The following is a 24,550-nucleotide window of genomic DNA, read 5'->3' on the forward strand; positions in this document are numbered from 1 at the left end:
GTTATTAACAAAATATATACTACGTGACATTGCGTCGTTTTTATGTCACACGCGTGTGTTTGGTTGTGAGACGTAGTTCGTGGACCAAGTCAAAGTTGTCGTTGATTCCTCCAATTGTAAAGTCATGCAGTGTGAAACCCCCTGTAGCAGATCCATCTTGCAGTGTAAACACAGCAGTGACAGAACGCTAGCCCAGATAGTCATGCAGTGTGAAAACATCTGTGACACGACTACTTTGAAAATCAAGCACTCTGAACTCAGCATAAGGGGCTAATAAATGTGCTCAATGAAAAACATCAATTTTTCTATTCGATAAAATTCTATAAAAGAACTGACCATGAAAAAAACAGTGCACCTCTACAGAAAACAAACCAACAGATTAAGACAATTAATTTATTTTCTACCAGTTACAGAAACCAACGTTGACAACATTATTTACAAAACTGTCAGTTCACAGTTAACCACGTCATGGTGAGCTAAAACGTCCACTGGTTGTCAACCCAACATTATCTGTTATCTGTTCTATGACACATTCCTTAGACAGACGTTATATATATATTTAAATATATAAAATGCTTTCAAATCATTGAACTCAAACCTGAAAAAAAGCAAAGCCACTTTACGTAATTACACTTGAAGCTCGCATCAGAGAGGATACCAGGACATTCTGTTCCTTTAGGCACATCAGAGCGACTCTCTGAAGTCTTTAAAAGCTTTAGCCCTGAAAGTTTTGCAAAGTGATTGTGAAGCTGTGTGTTGTGCCCCAGTGACGGTAATAAAAACGCTGTGTTAATACTGAAATCACATGCCGTTGTATGCTGGTCCTCCGCTGCCCTCGGGCACCACCCAGTTGATGTTCTGGCTCGGGTCTTTGATGTCACAGGTCTTGCAGTGAACGCAGTTCTGAGCGTTGATCTGTAATCTCATGCCATCACCCGTCTCTAGAGGAACAAACTCGTACACACCTGTGAGACAGGAGAAACAGTGTGTGTTAAAGGAACAGTCCACTTCTTTTGGCACTCCTCTAGTTTGAGCTTAAAGATGGAGTATGTAAGAAGTGTGCCCGACTATCGAGCCTAAAGGCTGATTTAAGTCATGTTCTAAATAAAAGCAACGGCACGCAATAGAAGGATAGAGTTTTTGTTCTAACCAACACCTGAAATTTATATTTTAGAAACGGATTTTATTTCTTGCCGCTGAACAACAGAATAAAATGACAACGATCACCTCAGGTACACCTCGTGTGCTTTATTCAGTGTTAAATGCTAATAATGTGAGTTTTAATAATGTGAATGTAATTTTACATTACATTTATTGCCATATACTGAAAGCAGCAGCAGATGGTTCACCTCACATGGTCACCTCACATTCTTGCTAGCACTCGCGCGCGTCTAACATTATATCTGAAAAAAAAACAAACTTGTTGAGCTGATGATAATAACCTGCGCTTGATTGTTGATGTGCTTTTGAAACCTGATCCTGTTAGACACTGACAAACGCGAGAGTGAAGCGTGAAAAAACAAAGGAGAAGCAGGAAAAAAGGAGCACATTATTTCTCAGCAAACATGAACAAAACGCCATGTATAACTAACTTATTATCTTCACATTTTGGACTAATATGAACCGGGAATGACGGAATTACTCTCTAACAGAGGCTACATGTGCTGCTGAAGATTACAGACACAGATGAGAGGTTTTCACTGACTGTAGGGTATATTTTGTGTTGTTTTGAACCTAAATACTGACGAAATGTCTGCTGTGTGTAGTTCTTCTGTAGTTGATAACATATCGGAGACTGTATGGGGCTGTATGTGTTTATATATGTTCATTTATTTAGTTATTTAATATAATTACAGACGTTACAGTAGTCTGTTTCGCACTGTCATTGATCTGCAGTTATAATCAACTCATGTTCATTGAAAAATTTGTAATAAACATTTATACAGAAGTATTTATGTGTATAAAGCATCTGTTTAGTGAGAAGAGCTTCTCATATGATATGTAAGTGACCCGTACAGCTTTATTGTAGACATTTCCTCGAGCTAGAATGACGTCGACTGAAACTTTCTGTCATACACCACGCCCACCAAAAGGGTACCCTTGTTAGTGGAAACGCAAGCCTGATAAAGGTGACCCGAACCAAACCGAACCGTACCGTACCAGTCAGTGGAAACGAGCCATTTAAGAGTTAAACAAACAGAGCACAGCACTACTACGGTTACAGAAAAGTTTGCGCTGTTATAATTCACTTACCTTTTAATACGTTTTGGTGCGATTATCACCCGCTATAAAAAAACAAAAGTTTTGAATGAGAAGCTGTAATGTGGCCGTGGCGGGATCAACTTTGACGTGGCGCCCCGTCATGGAAGAATGAATGTAGCGGAAACCTTGGGTGATAATCGCACCAAAACGTATTAAAAGGTAAGTGAATTATAACAGCGCAAACTTTTCTGTAACCGTAGTAGTGCTGTGCGTTATTTGTTTAACCCTTTAAGGTTACGTGCTGACTGACTGACTGTGACAGGTGCGTGAGGCCAGCAAACACGACGTATAGCCATTTTACTTTACTTCAGGACGCATTAATACCGGAGGCATTCATAAATATTCCTAGCAAATCTTATAAATACTGGAGACATACTCGTTACATAAACGCACTAAATCGCACCTCAGCAGTGTTTATTTGAGAGCGCACAAGAAGATCTGCGCGCTCTTAAAGCGGCTTATATTTGAGGGGGTGTGCAAGAAGTTTTGTGCACGAGCAGAAAAAAAATCGGCGCGCAAGCAAAGAGATCCGCATGCTCGTAGGCTATCTCGACTTCTAATACTGCACTCACGATATTTGTCATTGAAATAACGCCACAGGTAGTAGATCTGTGTAAAAAAGGCCTGCCGCCACAGCTGGAAAAAATCCTAAAGGAAACACTGCCTCTGATCTTCAAAATGAAATAAACCATTTGGAATGGTGTGACTGTGAAACTGACTCAAAACCAACACATATCAGTGATTCAGCATGTACATTTAATAATGTTAAAGAGGTTTAATATGTATTAATCAGATTATAAACCTTACTATTTCGTGAGTGCATATTCTGTGCTTCTGAATGGCTGTATTTAACTTTCTGTCGTGTTTCGTCTGGTTCAAACAGCCAAATTGCTTATCACAGCAAATCCCGTCACATAGCGTGTTGTTAGGACACGGGGTTACAATGTAACCTGCTCACCTAATGTTTACATTCGTAATATTGATATTATTTGTTAATTAATAACTTGAGTTGGGCCGATAGACGATGCTATTGTCCTTTGCCGATGGCCGATAGACATCACGATGCTGAGCCGGAATCATGATCCTCCGCCCTGCCCTCATTGCAAACCCGCTCTCGAAAAATACACTTAGGCCGCATTTACACTAACACGTCTTAGTTTTAACAAGGCATTTTAGAATGAAAACGATCCACGTCTACACTGGCGTTTCATCTAGCATTTCTGAAAAACCCTCACACTATACTGCTGAAAATGCACATCATGGGACCTCACACACACACACACACACGCACACGCACACGCACACACACACACACACACACACACACACACACACACACAATGTCATGCACTGCAGCGTATGCACATGTCTGAGCTCCAGCAGTCTGCAGGTGCTTTGAGCACAAAACCCCAGAGATCAGTGCACATCGGACAGTTTATCAAGGATGTACCGCAGGATCACATCTCACTATAGTTGTTAAACGTGATATTTAATTAATCTTGTCTCTATGTAACGACTCTTCTGTCTTTTGAATCTATCAGGTAACATGTCACAGCGTCAGTACACTGCTTCAATCTTTCGCTTTCACGCTTGTACTTAGTCATTTTAGTAAAAACCTCAGATACTGTTTGTCGGGCACATTTTTTACCGACCAAGTTTGTCGATGCATTATAACGACAGAGATCACTCTGCTTATTCATGCCAGAGTCCCATTGAAAAACTGATTGACAAGTGGTAATTTGTGTGTAACTTATCTATCTTTATTTATTTATGATTTGGTTTTGGGTAAAACAAAGACCATGTGGGTCAGGTAGTTGAAACGGTAGGCTACAAATAATGAATTCGTTATGAATGAAATAAATATTCATAATTAATTCACCACTGCCTATGTCAATGATGCCATTGTCCATCGTGATGTTTCACATTAGACATCGTACGATGCCAAATTGGTCGACATTGCCCAACCCAATTAATAACCTCATGTGGAACTCTGAATCTGCGTCTCATTTCGGAGTCTGCTACGGTCCACTGGAGGTCGCATTTCGGTTGCGAACGCATGCTTTGGGAGCCTTCCTGACTGAATGAATGAAATATGCTGTTTTCCAACAAGTCAACGCGGGGTGCTGAAATATGAAATATTGGTTAAACTGACATTGGGTGGGTTAAAAGAACCAAAGACAGATGTTCCAGCACATTTTCAAAAGCAGAATATCTGACTTCAGCATTGTTTTTCAGATAAACAAGAACGTTTACTTAGCATGTTTCTTAAATATCTGCATATTATGGTATTTTTATGCTGTAGAAACGTCAAAAACATACATACGACACCTTGAACCATTGTTGAATCCATTAAAGAGCCCCTATTATGGGTTATTATGAAAATCACCATCCATGTAGTGTGTGACACAGCTCGAAGTGAATGAAAACATCTAGCAGAGGTTTATATCTGAAAGTGCATGGTGTTTAAAACTAATAATTCTTAAAAAAAATAAGAGTTGATTCATTTATATGAATCTTATTGATTTAAAATCTTTAACCGTTTTGCATTGACATCGATAAGAAACATTGCCATGTATGAGGCGCCAGACCAGATATTAATGTATGGAACTTTGTCAGACCTTGACTGTCAGTACACCGTTCATATAAGGACCAGTTTCTTCTTCCTCCAGATCACAAGCTGCAAGTATGATTAAAATGGTTGCTGCCTCATTTTCTCTACCTTGCAAAATATGCGTTTAATTGTGTGTTGTAACTTGTAATCGCTCCACGCAGCTTGTACTGTATCTCTCTGGTTAACTCTTTGTTAGGTTAGCATAGATCATTAATTATGCTAACCGGATTACAGTAGTCGACATTTGAAGTGGATCAAAAAAAGCTTTTCAAAATTGTCCAAAGACAGGAATGGGTGTTGTTCAATAGCTTTAGGACAACTTTAATAAACTTTTGAGCCACTTCAAATGTTGACTACTGTACACCATTACCATCTTTAAAAATAAGAACGACAGAGAATTAAAAGTTGCTGTTGTCTAGGCTGATTTGGCTGGGTACTACTCTCTCATTCTGGTGTGATAATCAAGGAACTTTGTTGATGTACCCCATGGCTGTAACTGGAGCCATAGGCACTGCTAAGGGGGGTAAAGTTAGAAGGATTCTAAGGGCTCATGCTGTTTTGAGGCCCCCAGAATAACTATTAGGTATTAGGCCAGCCATTCCACACCCCACTCTTCACTTTCGTCTTTGACAACTCCCCTCTGAATGTGCAGCATTAATTCATGAGAAAGACTTGGTTCAAACCAATCAGTGCGCTCTTTTGTGTATGTGGTGCAACTTCGAAGACTTTATCTTTTACAGCGTTCAGGCGGCAGAGAGACACCACATTGTGTTACCAAAAAAAGTGGAAGATCAAGAATTGTTTGGAGACACAAGTCGTCAGTGTTGCGTTTATAAATGTGCTGCAACAAAGGTTTTGTTTTCATTTCCCACTATGAGAGCGCAGCTGGACTCACGTGTAAATTAAGAAACACTTTTTACCCGAGAGCTTTTCGCATATGGAAATGGTGAAATCCCAATTTGCAGATCGTCTCCTTTTAATAAAGACGCGGATCCCGTTGGTGTTGATTATCTACAGATTTGGTAAGTGAGCGATCAGTGGTCTTTGTTTGTTTATTCAGATGGCAAAGTACACACAGCAATTAAACTATTACCGCCATGTAGAATTTTTGCTCAAATTCGATAACTGATGTCCATGCAAACAGTCAATGTCTTTCTCCCCTGCGTCTGTGTGTTTGTTTTGCCTCTGTAAAAAATCGATGTGTGCCCAAACCGAAACTCCCATTTTTATGCACCTTCTCCCTTTCCCTCCTCCAACACTCCCATCTAAACAGAGCTGAACACATCCACTTTCCTGACTTTTTCCAAACTAGAGATGTGAAAACACCCTGCTGAAACAGGGGGGTTTCGTGGTCCTTTAGAAAGGTAAAAGCGCTGTGTAATACCATTGTGGTATGGCAACAAAATTCCTTGATTATTATAATTAATATTATTCAGGGTTTCAGCTGGTTTCACCAATTCAAATTTAAGACATTTTAAGGTCATTATAAATAAATTCATTAATTAAATGCCAAGGATTTTTCTAATGTCCAGTGGAAAAGACTAGTAATTGTTCTATTAAAACAAAATCTAATTTAGTTATTTCTTAGCCACATAGTATTTCAGTAATGTGTCAAAAGAAGCAAACTAGTTCATGCAGCTGTAGCAATCTCTGATAAATAAGAGGCACGTTTCAGCAAGTTTAAGACCTAAAATTTTGTTTCAGAAATTGAAGACATTTTTAAGACCCGGTAGACACCCTGTTATTATTGTTGTTCATAATTGTTTTATTGCATAATATGAAAAAGAAAATTAATTTGAAGGAATCTATCACTTAGTTTTCAAGTGTAGGGCATGCCAGTGAGAAAACAATAAAGGCTCAAAGAAAGTTCAGATTTTTCCACATTGATTATGACTTTGAGGCCATGTGTGTAAAGCACATAAATGTTTTCCACTATGACCTGCAGGCACAGCTGGTTCGCTTGACCCACTTGAGCATGTCAATCTTGTGCAAACAAAAGTCTCCATTGTCAAAAATCAACAGGTGCTGAAAGTGCATTAATACATACCAGCGGGACAGAACCTCTGCTCAGGACCGTCGTAAATGGCAAGGTTTTTGCCCACAGGAACACTGTCGTCTTTGAGCGTCAGATGGGCCGGCTGGTCGTGTTCATGATTTGTCCCGCTCAAAGCCACAGACGACAACAAATCGAAGCTGATCTTCCCGTCAGGTTTGGGGTAGTCGATGGGAGAACAGTCCTTCGCCGGCTTTAGCTGAGTATAGTCAGAGCCTAAAAGCACAATAATTTGTTTATCATTAGAAATAAAATACAGATGAATGAAGACAGAGGACAGATAATCCAATCTTTACTACTCTGGATATATTTGAAATCTCATTTTTCTCTGCTTTTTGAAAATGCTTAAAATTTACCACACAAATTTTAGGGAACTATTATGCAAAAATCACTTTAATAAGTGGTTTAAACACAGTTGTGTGGCAACAGTGTGTGAATATAACCAGCTTATAAAAGGGAAAAATGTATAAATTTTATTTGTTATAATCACACTTGATAAAAACAGTCTGCAGAAACACTTTGATTGACATTCTCTCTTTGTACAAGTCATCAGAGGGGGAAAGCCCCGCCCACTAGTGACTCCCCTCATTAGCATAGGACGTTAGTATTGTTTTTGAATCTGCTGCTTTGCATAGACACATAGTAAGTTTTTGTAGCTCCACCTTTTTTTGAAAACACAACAATCTCATTTAAATTTAAAGTGGCAGTCACCAAAATGGCACAATTAGGATCAAAGCCTAAAAGGGTCAGTTTTAATTTATAATACAAATATTTTTGTAACTTCAGTGTTTCCTCTAGGTTTTTTTCCAGCTGCAGGCATTTTTTACACAGACCTTCCAACTACCTGTGGCGTTATTTCAATGACATGTTGTGAGTGCATTACAAATTGAGATCGCATTTATGTAATAGCCTCCAAGCATGCAAATCTCTTTGCTTGCGCGCCGTTTTCCTCTGCTCGTGCACAAAACATCTTGCACCCTCCCTCAAATATACGCTGCTCAAGCGCAGATCTTCTTGAGCGCTCTCAAATAAACGCTGCTGAAGTGCGATTTAGTGCGTTTATGTAACGAGTATGTCTCCAACATTTATTAGATTTTCTTTTGGAATATTTATGAACGCCTCCAATAGACCTACAGAGCGGTATTAATGCGTTCTGAAGTAAAGTGAAACGGCTATACGTCGTGTTTGCTGGCCTCACGCATCTGTCAGTCAGTCAGTCAGTCAGCACGTAACCCTAAAGGGTTAAACAAATACCGCACAGCACTACTACGGTTACAGAAAAGTTTTCGCTGTTATAATTCACTTACCTTTTAATACGTTTTGGTACGATTATCACCCGCTATTAAAAAAAACAAGACTGAATGTTTTGAATGAGAAGCTGTAATGTAGCCATGGTGGGATCAATTTTATAATTGCGCTCCGCCATTGAAGAATGCATGTATCGGAAAGCATGAAGTTTTGAAAATACATTAAAAATGAAAGAGTTTATACTAAAGGCATAATAGTAAGTCACATCTGACTTTGCATTGAGAGGAAACAAGCAGTGTGTGTGAAACTTAACAAACAATAGCGAGTCTCATTCGACACCAATGCACATATACATCACTGCGAATATTTTGCTTCCTTGACCTTACTTGCATAAAAAAAATCTCTTTGGAATATGTGACAGCATGTTTTTAATAACAAAAATAATACCTATATTCGAGAGAATATGGCAAGTAAAACTGAAGCAGTGACCAGATTTAATGGAAAACCTATCTTCATAATAAAAGTCTTACCGCTATGCTTTAAAGTCCATGGCTCTTTTCCTCTTAAAATCCAGTAGAAGATCCCAGTGTAGACCATCCCACCGTAGAGGCCGAAGTACGTATGGAAAGATGGTCTGATGTTTCTCACTGAATGCAACTCCTTCCAAACCCAGGACTTTTTCAAAGCTTCCTCATATTCAGGAATATAGAGCCCTAACAGAGATACAAAATTAAATCATTAAAGCAGATGTGAAAATCAGACTTTTTCCATGTTTAAATTCTATAATCGGATCTCAGATGCATCCGACAATGCAGAAAATGTTGTTAACATAGGAACATAGGAAAGAGGTTGTTTTATTTTTTAGATTCCATTAATCTGTACATGGTGGCTCAGTGGTTAGCACTGTTGCCTCAGCAGTGGTGTAAAGTAACAAATTACAAATACTCAAACTACTGTAATTGAGTAGTTTTTCTCAGGAATTGTAATTTACCAAGTATTTTTAAAATGTGTACTTTTACTTTCCCTTGAGTACATTTTTAGTGCAGTATTGGTAAATTTACTCCACTACTTTCCTTCAACCTGCTAGGCATGGGCCGGTATAAGATTTTGACGGTATGATAACCTTGGATAAAAATATCACGGTATTGTGCTCACTGCTCTAAAGTACATTCGTTTTAAATGTCTGCGTAAAAAACTAAAACTTTTTTCCCTCTTTTAAAACAATATATTCTATTTTTTGAAAGATTTATGATATATTGGAGCAGTAAACACATCAGGCTATAGAAATTCAGATGAATCATTGACTTCTGCTGTCTTCATTTGTTTCAAAAACACAGACTTCTTTACAATTTAAAATGGCATCTTGGGATATTTCTTCTGCCGGAGATACTGTTGTCCTATTTTTTTGTAAAAAAAAAAAAAAAAGAGCAATTCCATGCAAATGTCAACCTTGCCATGAACAAAATAAAATTTTAGCCAAAATCGCGAAACCGTCTCTGCGTTTTTTGTGCAAGCAAGCATTCTACAGTGCTTAAAAATACTCAAAAATGCCTCTGTTGATGTTTTCAAATTACTGTTACTACTATTAGATTTACCAAAATCACACAAGAGCCAATTTCATATGTCGCACCCATAACAGAGCTTTTTCCACACAAATGCAAAAAATGGCAAATAACATAAAAATCAACTGTTTTTGTTCTAAAGAGAGCCAACTCCTTTTGATTAGCATTATTTCTTTTGGGTTGTGCAGTTTAATTCACAGAATTCCTACAAAAGTATGCCTTGTACTGTAAACTCACATACTTTTTGGTCACATCCATAACGCATGTTGTTTTTCCTCATTTAAAATATAAAACATGTTTACAGATTGATATTTGTCTGATCCCATATCTGTGTGTTTAGTTGTTTTGGAAAATACAAACAGGTGTTTCAATATAATGTTAACGTATATCTTTCTCTATGAATTTATGTTTTGAGACTTTACTGCAAATGTCACATCCATAACACTGGAATTGCTCGTAAATTTAAAAAAAAAAAAAAGTCTTACACATACCTTAAGAACGGTATTACAGAAAATTTTGACGGTTTTAAAACCTTGACTTTTCCAAACCGCGGTATACCTTGAAGACGGTTATCGTCCCATGCCTACAACCTGCAGTCACTACTTTATTTTTTCTTGTCTATGGGGATTAGAGAAATCATTCCTGTGATTCCTGTCCAATCAAATCGCACATAGAAAGAAAAAAACGCATCTTAATGAACAACCTCAAGACATGGGCGATTTATAATTGCCGCAAACTGTTTGGAAGCATTAAGTGTCCAAGATGTCCAAAATCTTTACACGCTTTGACCGAGAGACTCTTTAGATGCATGTCACTGATGAGACATTGCATTCTGTTTGGAAATGAAAATTGGGTTGACATCGGTACCCAATGTCAGGCCTACGTCAATGTCCAACCTAAAATCAACCAAATATCAACATCTAATGATGTTACAGCATGACGCTGTGTGGACATTTACCACTATGACGTCTATCAGATGTTGGATTTTGGTTGCCATACCTGACGAATAAATGTCAGTATTTGACGTCAATATGACGTTGTTTAAAATGTTGGCTCAACGTTGGATTTTGGTCACTTTCCAACAAATACACTTTCCAAAATCAACCAAATATCAACGTCGTTATCGGACATCAAAATAATGTTGTCCTTAGACACTGGCTAGACTTGAATTTTGGTCACCTGACATCACAACCTAAATCTAACCTAATATTAACGTCTTATGACGCTGTGTGCCTGCTGGGCACTACAGAATGTTACGTTTACACACATCCACAAATTACATGTAAATGCATCAGCTTTTTACAGCGTAATACTCACTACCCACTACTCCGGAGTACTTTTGAAGGTCTACTTTTTACTCATACTTGGAGTAATATTTACAACAGATACTTTTCCTCTACTTGCACTACATTTTTAGGCAAGTAATGATACTTTTACTAGAGTATGATTTTTCAGTACTCTTTCCACCACTGCGCCTCACAGCAAGAAGGCTGCTGATTTGAGTGCCGGCTAGACCCGTTGGCATTTCTGTGTGGAGTTTAAATGTTCTCCTCGTGTTGGCTGTAATGTATGGGTGTGTGTGTGTGAGAATGCAAGTGTGTATGGGTGTTTCCCAGTACTGGGTTGCAGCTAGAATCCACTGCGTAAAACATATGATGGAATAGTTGGTGGTTTATTCCGCTGTGGTGACCCCTGATAAATCTGAGACTAAGCCTAAGGAAAATTAATATATAACCTGCACATTTCCACCCAGTGTATTCACAGAGAGCAGATCTAATGTAATTTGATTAATCCCAAAACACTCACTGTCAGTGTAATTCATAAACACATTGATTATGAACTCAACAGTCAGCTGACTGATTATGTTCTGCAAAGAAAGAGAATTATACTAATAGTGTAATGCTTATTTGCCAAAGCAGCACATCTATAAAAATAAATCAATTATGCTAGTCGATAGGATGAAATCAACTATATAAATAGCCGCATTTCCACTATCGGGCCAGTTCGAGCCAGGGCTTTAATCGGGCCAGACCGGGCCAATAGCCCGGGAGGTTGAGAAACGAGGCCGAAATCATGTCGCGTTTCCACTGTCGGGCTAGTTGCTCGCAGCGCGTCACGCAAACACCGCCCCCAGAACGTCCCCCGAATCAAACGTCACACAACCCGTCACACAACTGGCCCACTTCACAAAAAAACAAAATAACTCAAATTATAACCACAAACACAACCTGGCATCACTACGAGAGCTGGAAGATGGAGAACACCGAAGCGATTGCTTTTTTACTGTTTGTGGTCTGTTGGTGTAAGGCCAGAAAGCGATCCCTGGATAAGAACATTCGAGTTCGGCGGCATTTACTTCGAACACAGATTTTTCTTAATAAATTGATCAAGCGCGATAGCAAAACAAATGTAAGGGAAGAAAGCATCTTGTCTCCTCTTTACCTGACAGGAAAACTCCGCCTTTGTACGTAACCCCGCCCCGAAGCCCCAGTTGGCCCTCCTTGGCCCAAGGTATTCGGCGGGCCGAAAAAGGCCGGACGCTGGCCCCAAGGAAGCCCCGCTTTGGCCCGATTACGCCCCGGAAGTGATAGTGGAAACGCGACTGGCCTTGGCTCGCCCTGGCTCGCTCGCTTTAGCCGCGATAGTGGAAACGCGGCTAATGTAACTCCAATAGCTGTTCAGAAATATTCTGGTTCAGCCTAGAAGTTGTAAGCTCTTTAACAGTATCTCCTCCTCAATGTCCCAAGACCATGTTTAATATCCTGTGAGTTACACCTCAGCTAATCTGCATAGAAGTGTGGGTCGGGTACCTGTGGTTTGCGACTGCAGATTCTCATCAGTGATTTGGCTGAAGGCAGTCTCGGCCGCCAGCATGCCGCTCTTCATGGCCGTGTGTGTGCCTTTGATCTTGGGCACGTTCATGAAGCCGGGACTGCAGCCGATCAACATGCCGCCTGGAAACGTCAGCTGAGGGATTGACTGGAGGGGGGAGATTATGGATGTGAGGAGTTAAAGGAGACAGAAAAAAAGAAGAATATTATGCCTTGAAGTAGACATATGCCTACATACAGTTGAAGTCTTAATTATTAGATTTTTAGTTTTTCTTTTTCAAATATTTCCCAAATTATGTTTAACAGAGCAAGGAATTTTTCACAGTATTTCCTATACTATTTTTTTCTTCTGGAAAAAGTTTTCAAAACACAATGAATAATTAATTATTATTTAAAAACTTTTATAATTTAAACTTTGAATGCCTTTTAATTATAGTTGGGCATACATTTTTTTTAATGTAGATTAATCTTGGAATTAATCTAGGTTAATCTAGATTAGAATGGCTCATTTGAATTTTGCCGAAGGCATTCAGAATATGTGTGCTACCTAAATAATCTTTAAGTCTTTGAGAATGGGTTCCTCAAGCCAGGTGGCTCATCTCCTGTTTCCAAAATGCATCAAAAACTGCTTGAGAAACTGTTCTACTATGATAATTGGTGATGAAAATAAATTATGTTCAATAAGTTGTACTTGTGTTTACTCACTGTTTATTCAGTTAATCATGAATTTTGAACTGTAGGCCTACATAAGCTTCAAACAGTGATTTTTGATGACCTTGATCCGACTTAAGTCATAACTCATATAAACAGAAATAGAATTAAGACGTGGAGTATGCATATATTATATACATATTGGCCCCTAAACTCTGGAATAGCCTTCCTGATAACGTCCGAGGCTCAGAAACACTCTCCCAATTCAAAACTAGATTAAAGACCTATCTGTTTAGTAAAGCATTCACTCATTGCATCACTTAGCAGGTTTCCACACAGGTTTCTGCATCTTGTTTATACACACTATGACCAGCAGCTACGCTAATTATTTTCTGTATTCTCCATTTCCACCTGCAGATACTCTTCCCGAGGCCCTCAGACTATGCAGAGTCACTGATTCGATCCAAGACCAGCGACGAGATGATCCCAAGGTTTCCATATCCTGGACCAGGTTGTATCCTGAGCAGCTACTGTGGTGGTCATGGAGGAGTGGAGAACATGAGACTGATTCCTGTGACGCTCCAGAGACAGACGAGTCTTCGCTGAGGCCAGCTTCCAGACTCCACCGCTGAGACTGCAGCTCTGCACAAGACGTTTGGCCAGCGGAGAAATTAAAATGGTCGTGCCCAACTGAGCCTGGTTTCTCTTGAGGTTTTCTTCTTCACTTTCGCCAATTAGTGAAGTTTTTTTTCCCTCTCCGCTGTAGCCTCTAGCTTGCATGGTTTGGGATCGGTGGAGCTGCGCATCATTGGATTTGTTCTTCAGTATTTGGACTCTCAGTAGTGATTTTTAAACCACACTGAACTGAGCTCAACTGAACTGAACTTAAACACTGAAAACTGAACTGACACTGTTTCAATTTACTATAATCTTCTATGTGAAGCTGCTTTGACACAATCTACATTGTAAAAGCACTATACAAATAAAGGTGAATTGAATTTAATATATTAGTGGCATTATTGAAGTAAACACCGCAATCAAACTATTACATGTTATGTTGGACTTTTCACCATATTTTCCGACAAGATCCACACACGCGGCTCTCAGTACAGGACCGCGCGCGCACACACACACACACACACACATCACGAAATGCGGAAGTTTTTCTTTCCATTTGGCCTACGTTATTAAATTCCGTAACATTCTAACCAGTCCTTACTCCTTATTTGCATCTTACACCCCAGTTTGTCACAGGGGCATAAATGAAATGTTCATGAGTTAAAGTGAAACTGCCGAACTGCAGTTAAAGTCAGGCATCCTGCTAATATGATTCAGAAGGGCACTTTTTTGTCAGACGGCTCACCAGTCAGGTATACATCCGCACTAAAATATCAAGGTGAAAGTCATCATAGCTTGCGTAGAATAGACCCAGCTCCCAACCCAACTTTGAAAATAGATTAACTGCGATATGTTTTTTATTGCGTGATAAGAGTCTCACGTTAACGCAGACGTTAATAATATTCAGATTGTCATGTTGATAATGGTTGCAATTTATTTTCATACATATATTGTTCTATTTGTTAACATCAGTTAATTTAAATTGTCAATGTAATGACAACAACAAAAGCATTAATTAATATTAACTGATGTTACTGTATGCATAACTGCTGCATAATAAATCATGATTGTTTAATTAAATGAAGTTAATAAGTAATACAATTCAGTATTGTTTGTAACAGTAACAATACTATGGCTATTTAGCACTGTTTATTTTAAGCCATTAACTAAAATTTACTAACGAGACTTTATTGTAGTTACAGTAGTTAAGTGTTACCTACTGTATTTTACCATCCTTTTACAATTTATTAATTTTCCTTCGGCTTGATCCTTTATTTATCAGGGATCGCCTCAGCGAAATAAACCTCCAATTACGACAGCATATGTTTTACTCAGCGGATGCCCTTCCAGCCGCAAACCCAGTACTCGGAAACATCCATACACTGTTTCACTCATACACTAATTTAGTTTATTCAATTCATCTATATCGCATACGGTTGGACTTTGGAGAAACCGGAGCACCCGGAAGAAACCCATGCTAACACGGGGGGAACATGCAAACTCCACACAGAAGTGCCAACTGACCCAGCCGGGACTTGAACCAGCGACCTTCTTGCTGTGAGGTGACAGTGCTAACCACTAAGCCACTGTGCTGCCCTTTTGCAATTTAATTGGTTGAAATGAAAAATGTGTTTATTCTGGACATTCATACACAATAAAGCAGTACACTAAGTTTTTTTTGGCTATTGTACCTGTTTTTGCAGCTTAGGTCAGTATCATGGTAATACCATACACCATGATGAATGCTATAGCAATTAATCACAACTAGAATATTTGATACCGTCATAATCCTACCTGGAAGCCTCCTTCATTTAGGGCTCTGGCTCCATATGCAATCCTGTTTCCTCCCTCCAGGGTGGACATTACTGAGGGGTGATGCTTCCAGCGCTGGAACTCCCTGAAAGGACTCATGTAGGGATTAGTGTAGTCCAAACCTACCTGAGGAGACATCGACATATTCACAGTTTAACCCGGTACAATAACAGCATCGGTCATGGTTGCCTTTTATTAATTTATAAAATTTAAAATTAAAATATAAATAAATCACAAACACTTTCTAATCTATTTTCTATTCAGTACTTTTCTATTTAAAAATTCTAATACTAACACTCTTTTATCAATTCTCTATACTGTTTTATTTATATACATCAGGGCTTGACATTAACACCCGCCAAATGCGGTGCGGGTAAGACAGACACTCCCACTAGCCACTTTGGCTGGTTGAAAATAATTTATCCGGACCATAATTCTTAAAAGCAGGGTTCGACAATAAGGATGCTCCAATATGCATGCAAAGGTGATCTTAGAATTGAGAAGCAACACGACTGACAAAAATAATTGCATTCGTGTGAGCAATAGAAAGCAGGTGAATACCGAATGAGAGGATAATCACTTGCTCTAACAGCTGTCATGATGCGCGACTGTTTAAAACCTCCGCGTCACTTCCAGTGTGTGGTACATTCCCTTTCCATAAAGAATCTGTAGTTGTAAATTTGTTTGGGGACTAGTAAAATTGTTTTGTGTCTTGTTAATTTTTTTTCTAAAATGTAATTTTGTTTCGTCGTTGGTAAAACCGCTTTCCCAATGTAATTGTGTCTTATGATGGGTAAAAATGCTTTCCAAAATGTAAATTTGGCTCGAACTTCGTGAAAGTGTTTCACACTTTGTAATGTTGTTTTGCACTTCCCGGCCACCGTATAAAACAGGTTTTATAAAATACAGGTTTTATGTAATATATTAAAATATGCAATTATTGTTTGTTTTTTTAATTTTATTAAACGTAAAGGTACATAACATTTGTTGTAACTGTTTGAACTGTTTTTTTTACTTCAGCTGCAATCTGACATCTGAGACCAAGCTTAAATGTATGCACCGAAACGTTGAAGATTGGCATCCGTTTAAGTTGTCATTTTCATGTCTATGTTCAAAAAGTGAAGGCGACAGTTAATGGGATAAATTAATTTCTTTAAAACGACTGAATAAAAATCATACCCCCAACATTTGAACGAAAGTATTTCTACACACACTTAGGGCCCTATCATACACTCGGCACAATGCGGCACAAGGTGCGATGCAACTGTTGTTTGGTAGTTTCAGCTTGGCGCAAGAGTCGTTTTGACGTTTTACAGCACGCTGTTTAAATAGCAAATGCATTTGCGCTTATATGTGCGCCCATAGACGTTCTGATCTAAAAAGGGAGGCGTGTTAAGGCGCATTGCTGGCGCGTTGTTATTTTGAGAAACTATAATAGTCTGTTCTATAGACCAGAACAAAGCCAGTCTAAAGTACAGCGCAGAGCATGTTAGTTGTGCCCCTCGCTTACACACTGCTTAATACACACAGGATGTACAGCAATACGCAAATATCTTTACACATGAAAAAGAATTAAAATATTAAGGATATATATAGGATATATATACGATATAAATATAAAGGATTAAAATATTACAAAACATTATTTTCTAGCCTACATAAATATAAAAACACAACTTTCATGCCTTCTTCATCTCAGGGGGCTTTTTCAATTTATTCATAACAATTTGCTTTTGTATAATGTTATTATTATTAGCAGTATTATTTATTATATGCATATTTATATTTGTTTTATTAAAAACAAGCTTAGATTTGCTCACCTGTCAGGTTTTAGACCATATGGGGCACAGCATGTGTATCTGGATATAAGTTTTTTGACTGCACTTTGTTATTATTGTTCATTAATTCGTTTGCTACAGCAATCCACATGTAAAATTTAGTTTATTTTTAGGCTTTAGTTTAAATTTAGTTTTTAGAGGCTAAATTTAAATCAAAAACAACCAATTGTCCAAACTATTTTAGCATTTTGTGTTTAATTTAAAAGGATAAACTAGGGATAATAGGGGAATTTTGTGAATAATTAAAAAAATAATTATCAGAAATCGTACCCCCAAACTTTTGAACGACAGACACACATCTTCAGCCAGTTTTGCCTTTTCTATCAGCTCAGCAAGTGAGTCAAATGTACTCAAAAGTACAAACAATTAAAACCAATCATGCAATTGGATGTAGTTCTATCAATGAAACACTGCAACGTACCTCCAAACGACTGTGACAAATCAACACGAGTACATCAAGAGACGTGACGACATTGGATAATAACCCGTCATCACTGCCAAACTCAAGACGTCTAGAATGGAGGCTATTTTCTATGAATCACCAGCACTCTACGAAATGCCTCTTTAAAAAGTGACTTTAAAAAGAAAATGTCATTTTGATATGCTAAATTTTCAGAGGGGATGAGAAAATGTCCTCATGACAGACCCTGAGCCGCAACAACGTCAGAGTTCAAAGCCTTTTCACACTCGCATTTTAGCTTATGAAAGAACATGATGAATGGAGGTCAATAATATCCATACAGATCAAAGCATCCTGACAAAGACATCAATCCAGAACATTCAGCTTTATGATTAAGGCTTCAAAGAGGAATCTTTTCAAGATTAAATGTGTGCGTTTGACCCAGAAGGTTGAGGATCAAGATGACTTACGACAAAGCCCAGGGCCACCAGTGGTTCTCCTTCATTGAGGTGGTAGAGGAAAGTGCCTCCGTATGTGTTCCTGTTCAGAGGCCAGCCGACTGAGTGCTCCGCTCGTCCCGGACGCCACTTCTTCTCATCAATAACCCAGAGCTGAAACAAATCAAAGAGTTTTCTTTTTAATTGCATTTTGCCCATTTATGCCCCATACACATATTCATAATTAATAAAATAATTATAATAAGTAAATAATTGCAAAAAAATTATAATACTATTGATAAGTACATAAATAAACAACACGCAAATATATGAAGATATATTATGAAGTATATAGTATGAAGATACAAATAATAATAAAAATAAATAAGTTCAATTATGACAAATCAAAGGGTTTGATTTTAAGAAATGTGCAATTAGTTTTGCATATGCATGATGATAAATCTGCAAATACATTACTATAATGAAAAAAAAATGCTAACTTGGTAGTAAGTTTGCATACATGAATTTTAATATCATTCTTAATAATATTTATTCATTTATTTTAAAGTGTCATGTGTCCAAATTTTATTTTGACAATTTAGCTCAAAGCAGAATCCTAGTTGAAGAGATTCATCTGAAAGGTTATTTAGATTTATTTAAAAACTTACATACAGGCATTTGGATATTTGCATATTTCATATTTTATTAGACAATGTGTCATAATAGAAACACTGTAAAAAAGCTAACTTATTTTCACTCAATTTGCCTTAAAGTTTAAATGTAAGTGTCAGAAATATACGTCTAATTCACAAAAATATTACATAATAATTTATCAGTTATTGTTACATTAATATACATTACATTTTTAAAAACAACACTAACTGCAGCATGGACTTGGGGTCTTTTCTGTCTTGCCTATCTAATTTTATTTATTAAAAAACAAAAAACTTAATTACACCACAATTTTTAAAACATTAATCTCCCCTTTTAAATCCCCCATGAACAAATAAACACACAAAAATCCCCATTTACCACAGAAACTATGTAAATCACACAAAATTCTGATAAATAAATGATTTTTAAAAAACGGTATGAACTCAAAAATGTTACGTTTATGTGCTTCAGAAGGTCAACAGAAAAGATCTTACCCTTACTGGACCTAAATAAGAAATCATATAAAATTTCTACTAATTGCAAGGAAAGTGCAGAAAATAAACATTTGGCATGGTGTCAAGATATGAGAGAGAGCATCACAGAAGAGGAGTGGCAGAGTATCTGTCTGAAGGCACAAACCCAGACAATTAATATACGATTTAAACTTCTGCTTTATAAATGGAATATGAGACTGTACATAACTCCAGAATTACTTCGCAAATTGAATCCAAACATTTCTGATCAATGCATAAAATGCAATAAAGAGGTAGAAACGCTATATCATTGTTTATGGAAGTGCCCTTTGGTTGAACATTTTTAGGAGAAAATTCTAAACTTTTTATCCATGGTATTAACACAGGATATACCCAAATGTCCAAAACTGTGTATTCTAAATATTTTTCCTAATACAAGCACTTTTATTAGTTCAGATAAGAAACTGTTAACTGTCTGTTTATTACATGCAAAACTTATAACAGCTCGTTTTTGGAAAAATACAGAAAGCCCACATTTTGGACAGTGGTTGCAGGAATTGTCTCAATGTTTGGCTTTAGAAAAATGTACTTATATAGTCACGGGAAACCTGAAAAGTGTTTCAAAATTTGGGATCCCTTTCTAGGTTTCCTGAAGAAAGCCGATACAATTCTTTTCTCTGTATAACTTGTATTACCTGCGATTGATATACTATGGTTGTTATATGATGTACCCTTTTATTGTATGTGTAAGTACATGCATTTGCTTATATGTTTGTATATTTTTATGCATTTCTTGGATTTTTTTTCTTTCTATTTTTATTGTTTTATTTATTATCATTATTATTTAGTATTTTTGGTTTTGATTTCTGTTGTACATATTTAAAGCTACTAAAATCAATTTTAAAAAATCATATAAAACAAATCAATCACTGTACATAAGCATTAAATCATAATAATACACAACATTCTATAAAAAAAAAAAGTTTTCTCATTTTTTTTAAATTAAAGCAATGACCAGAGATATGGAAAGTAAGTAACTAGCTGATATCACTATAAATGTTGCTGCCTATAGAATAAAAGTGACTTCAAAGTGAACATGAGAAGAGTAACTGTATATTACAAATGTTTCTATATTATATTATATTATATTATATTATATTATATTATATTATATTATTTAAGTTATAAGTGCTGGGCAAAGTTTTTGACATAACATATGTGTGTGTATTATATATGTTTACTATAATAATAATATAACTTTGTTTCATTGATATTTCAATTTATATGTAATTAGTATCATAAACATATATATTTTATTTCTAAATATAAATTAACATTTTCTCAAATATATGAATGAATGCATTTATATAGACTATTTTGAGGGATGTAAACAAAAACAATGGTCCCAACGTACTTCCTGTTTTACATTTTTTTTTTATTTCTATAGCTTCCGGGAATCCACAAACAGCCACATATGATAAATATGTTTTAACATTAAGCTATGATTGAATTGCCTCTTGTTACAGTTATGAACTAGTTTGATAACAAGCAGGAAATGTTCATGGGCCAATGACATGACCACATTGAAATGGTCTATATACACAGTACACAGACATACATTATGTCAAAACAAACTTTTATTTTCGATGCGTTTAATTTTGGCCCAGAACTAATTATATTATAACATTTGTATAATCATAATAAATCATCACCCAGGTAAGAGTGTTATCTTGTACCTCTTTGAGGCCAATGGCGTAGGTCTGCGGCTCACACTTCTCCCTCAGATTAAACTGTTTGTACAGTTGTTTGGCCAGATGTCCATGGCAGCCTTCACCAAACATAGTGACCTTCGCGTGGAGCTCCATCCCTCTCTCAAACACATCCTGGAGGAGTTCAACAGAGCGAGAAATGTGCTGGTAATAGCATATAAATATACTACACACACAGTAGAATCACTTTACCGAGTTACTTTTATTCCCTTGGTGCACTTCAGAAACTCATTTAGCCTTGGCATGAACATCTAACTTTTTTCTTATGAATATAAATCGCTATAATCATAAGATGTGTTTGAAAGGTGAACTCCGGGTAAGAGTTTCATCAGAACTTCACTGCATAATTTAGGTATATTGATGTAGAAAACCAAATGGTTGTGACAAACCTTTGGAGAGCCATCTTTAGCAATGCCAACATCATTGGTTGCGATTCCTTTCACACTTCCATCTTCATGAAACAGCACCTGGGTGAATCACATGTTTGCAAAACAAGATGTTAATATAAGAAACGCATCTACGCTACCTGACAAAAGTCTTGTTGTTGATGTCAGTTGTAAGAGCAACAAATAATATCTTGACTTATAGTAAATCATTTGGAAAAGTGGTAGAAGGTAGATTTTTCTGATGAATCATATGTTGAACTGCATCTCAATCATGGTTTGGGGTTACATTCAGTATGGGGCGTGCGAGAGTGGATGGCAACACCAACAGCCTGAGGTGTGAAGACATTTGTGCTGCCCATTACATTACAAACCACAGGAGAGGGCAAATTCTCCAGCAGGAGAGCGCTCCTTCTCATACTTCAGCCTCCACATCAAAGTTCCTTTAAGCAAAGAAGATCAGGGTGCTCTAGGATTGGCCACCCCAGTCACCAGACATGAACATTATTGAGCATGTCTGGGTTAAGATAAAGGAGGAGGCATTGAAGATGAATCCAAAGAATCTTGATTAGGGCTGGGACGGTGACAATTTTGGGGGGGTTGGGTCAATTATGCTGTAAAATAATCCGTGATTGAAGTTCACTCAAAAGTGAGAATTCTTTCTGTCATGAATTATTAACACTCCCGTCATTCGAACCTTCAGAACACACATTTATATATCTATTTTAGGGTAACACTTTACTATAAGGTTCATTAGTTAATGCATTTACTAACATTAACTAATCATGAACAACACTTGTACAGCATTTATTAATCATAATTGAACATTTACTAATGCATTAGATATATTAGTTAATGCACCGAGTTAACATGAACTAACAATGAACAACTGTATTTTCATTAACTAACATGAACAAATACTGTAGTAAATGTATCGTTCATTGTTTGTTCATGTTAGTAAATGCATTAATTAACCTTGATGGTGACGATCCACTTCAAATGTTGACTACTGTATCTTCCTTTATGAATGGCATTATATGTAAAAAAATTTGTTGTGTGAGGTGAAATAAAATGAGTTTATTGTTTGTAAACGTTTTCTTTTATTTTGTGCAACCAGTATATTGAAATGTAAAAGTGCCAAGTGTCTGTCAATGGATTATTTTTTCACTCTCAATGCAATTTTGACCCAGTGCCAGGAGCAATTTATTTTCTAAAAAACACAGCATGCTTTTAGAAATGGAAAGCAAGGCATTCTGACCTCAGCCGCGGCATAGCCTGGATACAGCTCCACTCCGAGCTCCTCCGCCTGTTCCCCAAGCCAGCGTACAAAATGCCCCAAGCGAACAAGGTAGTTTCCATGGTTATTCATTGGAAGTCCTGTTTGTCACAAATTGCATTATGTGAATAACCCAGTCATAAAATGCACTTATGGTTTGCGCAGGTTATAAAACCATTCAGTACATTCTGACAAAGCAAGAACCTTTATATATTTCTGAAGTCACTTAAGTCCTATTGTGTGCATTGTGCACACATCCTTACGCAATGGAAATAACCTACCTGGTAGTATTGGTACGGGTATGCGGTATTTTTCTGTCAAAATGGAAAACCTGTCCTCTGTAACTGGAGTGTTCAATGGTGCCTGTTAGACATGAATCAAGAAGCCCAGAATATTCACGTAAATAGCACATCAAATACAGAGGACAAAGTCAATTAGATAATATAAATATTTTTAAGTGCCCCATTTTGCTGTTTACATACAGTTAGGTCGATAAATATTGGGACATCGACACTGACAGCAACAGATTGCAAATGAAAATAGCACACTTGAAATGAACTCTGGACCTTTTATCTGCTCATTGTAATTGGGATAATGAGGGAATAACACACACTTGGCCATGGCACAGATAAGAATCCAATTGTAATTACTTTTGGTCCCTTTAAAAGTGGAAGGCACATATGCAAATTTTTGTAATTCCTCCAACGTGGATTTGGATGTAAATACTCTCAAATTAAGGCTGACAGTCTGCAGTTAAAGCACATCTTGTTTGGTTCATTTAAAATCCATTGTGTTGTTCTATAGAGCCAAAAATGTCCAAATATTTCCTAATGTGTCCAAATATTTATATGTATATTAGTTTTAATGTAGGATGCAATTTAGCAGCTTGTGAATGTCAAAAATGATCAAAGTTAAATAATCAATTTGCTTTAATGTGATAATCACAATAGACTGGGTCACCTGACCAATCAGAACAGAGCAGGCTCTCAGAAAAGTAAAGTTTAGAGAGACTTTGATATTGTGAGAAAAGAGCTAAAGCTGCAATGGATATTATGAGAAAATTAAAGTGTCAGAATTATTAGCCCCTCTGTCAAGTTTGAATTCTTTTAGATTTTTCCCCCAATTTCTGTTTATCGGAGAAAGGATTTTTCAACACATTTCTTAACAATACAGTTTTAATAACTAATGTCTAATTATTGATTTCTTTTATCTTTGCCATGATGACATAATATTTGACTTAATATTTTTAAGATATTATTATTCAGCTTAAAGTGACATTTAAAGGCTTAACTAGGTTAATTAGGTTAACTAGGCAAGTCATTGTGTAACAACGGTTGTAGCCAATCAAAAAATACATATTGCTTAAGGGGGCTAATAATATTTATCTTAAAACAGTTATTAAATCTGCTTTTATTCTGGCCAAAATAAAACAAATAAGACTTTCACCAGAAGATACAATATTATAGGAAATACTGTGAAAAATTCCTTGCTCTGTTAAACATCATCTGGTAAATATTTGAAAAATAAAAACAAATATCATAGGAGGGCTACTAATTCTGACTTTAACTGTACATAAATCTATTGCAGGTTTACAAAACAAAACAATGAACTTTTAAAATAGCATAAATGTGGGCCTTTTAATGAAATGGCAGCAGAGAATGCATTTGTACCC

At 36.9% G+C, this 24,550-nt stretch overlaps 1 protein-coding gene across 1 annotated transcript in view; it reads right to left on the reverse strand.

The window, feature by feature from the left end:
- Nucleotides 1-379: 379 nt before the first annotated feature.
- Nucleotides 380-24,550, reverse strand: part of etfdh (electron transfer flavoprotein dehydrogenase) — a 32,131-nt gene continuing 7,960 nt past the window's right edge. Inside the window, exons 3-13 of the mRNA XM_056472292.1 lie at nucleotides 24,549-24,550; nucleotides 23,160-23,241; nucleotides 22,861-22,979; nucleotides 21,609-21,686; nucleotides 21,187-21,333; nucleotides 18,357-18,497; nucleotides 15,631-15,774; nucleotides 12,547-12,715; nucleotides 8,705-8,887; nucleotides 6,921-7,142; nucleotides 380-965 (exon numbers count right to left, since the gene is read on the reverse strand). The exon at nucleotides 24,549-24,550 is cut by the window's right edge and continues 228 nt beyond it. Coding sequence (XP_056328267.1) covers nucleotides 802-965; nucleotides 6,921-7,142; nucleotides 8,705-8,887; nucleotides 12,547-12,715; nucleotides 15,631-15,774; nucleotides 18,357-18,497; nucleotides 21,187-21,333; nucleotides 21,609-21,686; nucleotides 22,861-22,979; nucleotides 23,160-23,241; nucleotides 24,549-24,550 — 1,451 coding nt within the window. The 3' untranslated portion in view covers nucleotides 380-801. The remainder of the gene's footprint in view (nucleotides 966-6,920; nucleotides 7,143-8,704; nucleotides 8,888-12,546; nucleotides 12,716-15,630; nucleotides 15,775-18,356; nucleotides 18,498-21,186; nucleotides 21,334-21,608; nucleotides 21,687-22,860; nucleotides 22,980-23,159; nucleotides 23,242-24,548) is intronic.

This window comes from Danio aesculapii, chromosome 14 (genome assembly GCF_903798145.1).
Source record: "Danio aesculapii chromosome 14, fDanAes4.1, whole genome shotgun sequence".
NCBI classification, from domain to species: Eukaryota; Metazoa; Chordata; class Actinopteri; order Cypriniformes; family Danionidae; genus Danio; species Danio aesculapii.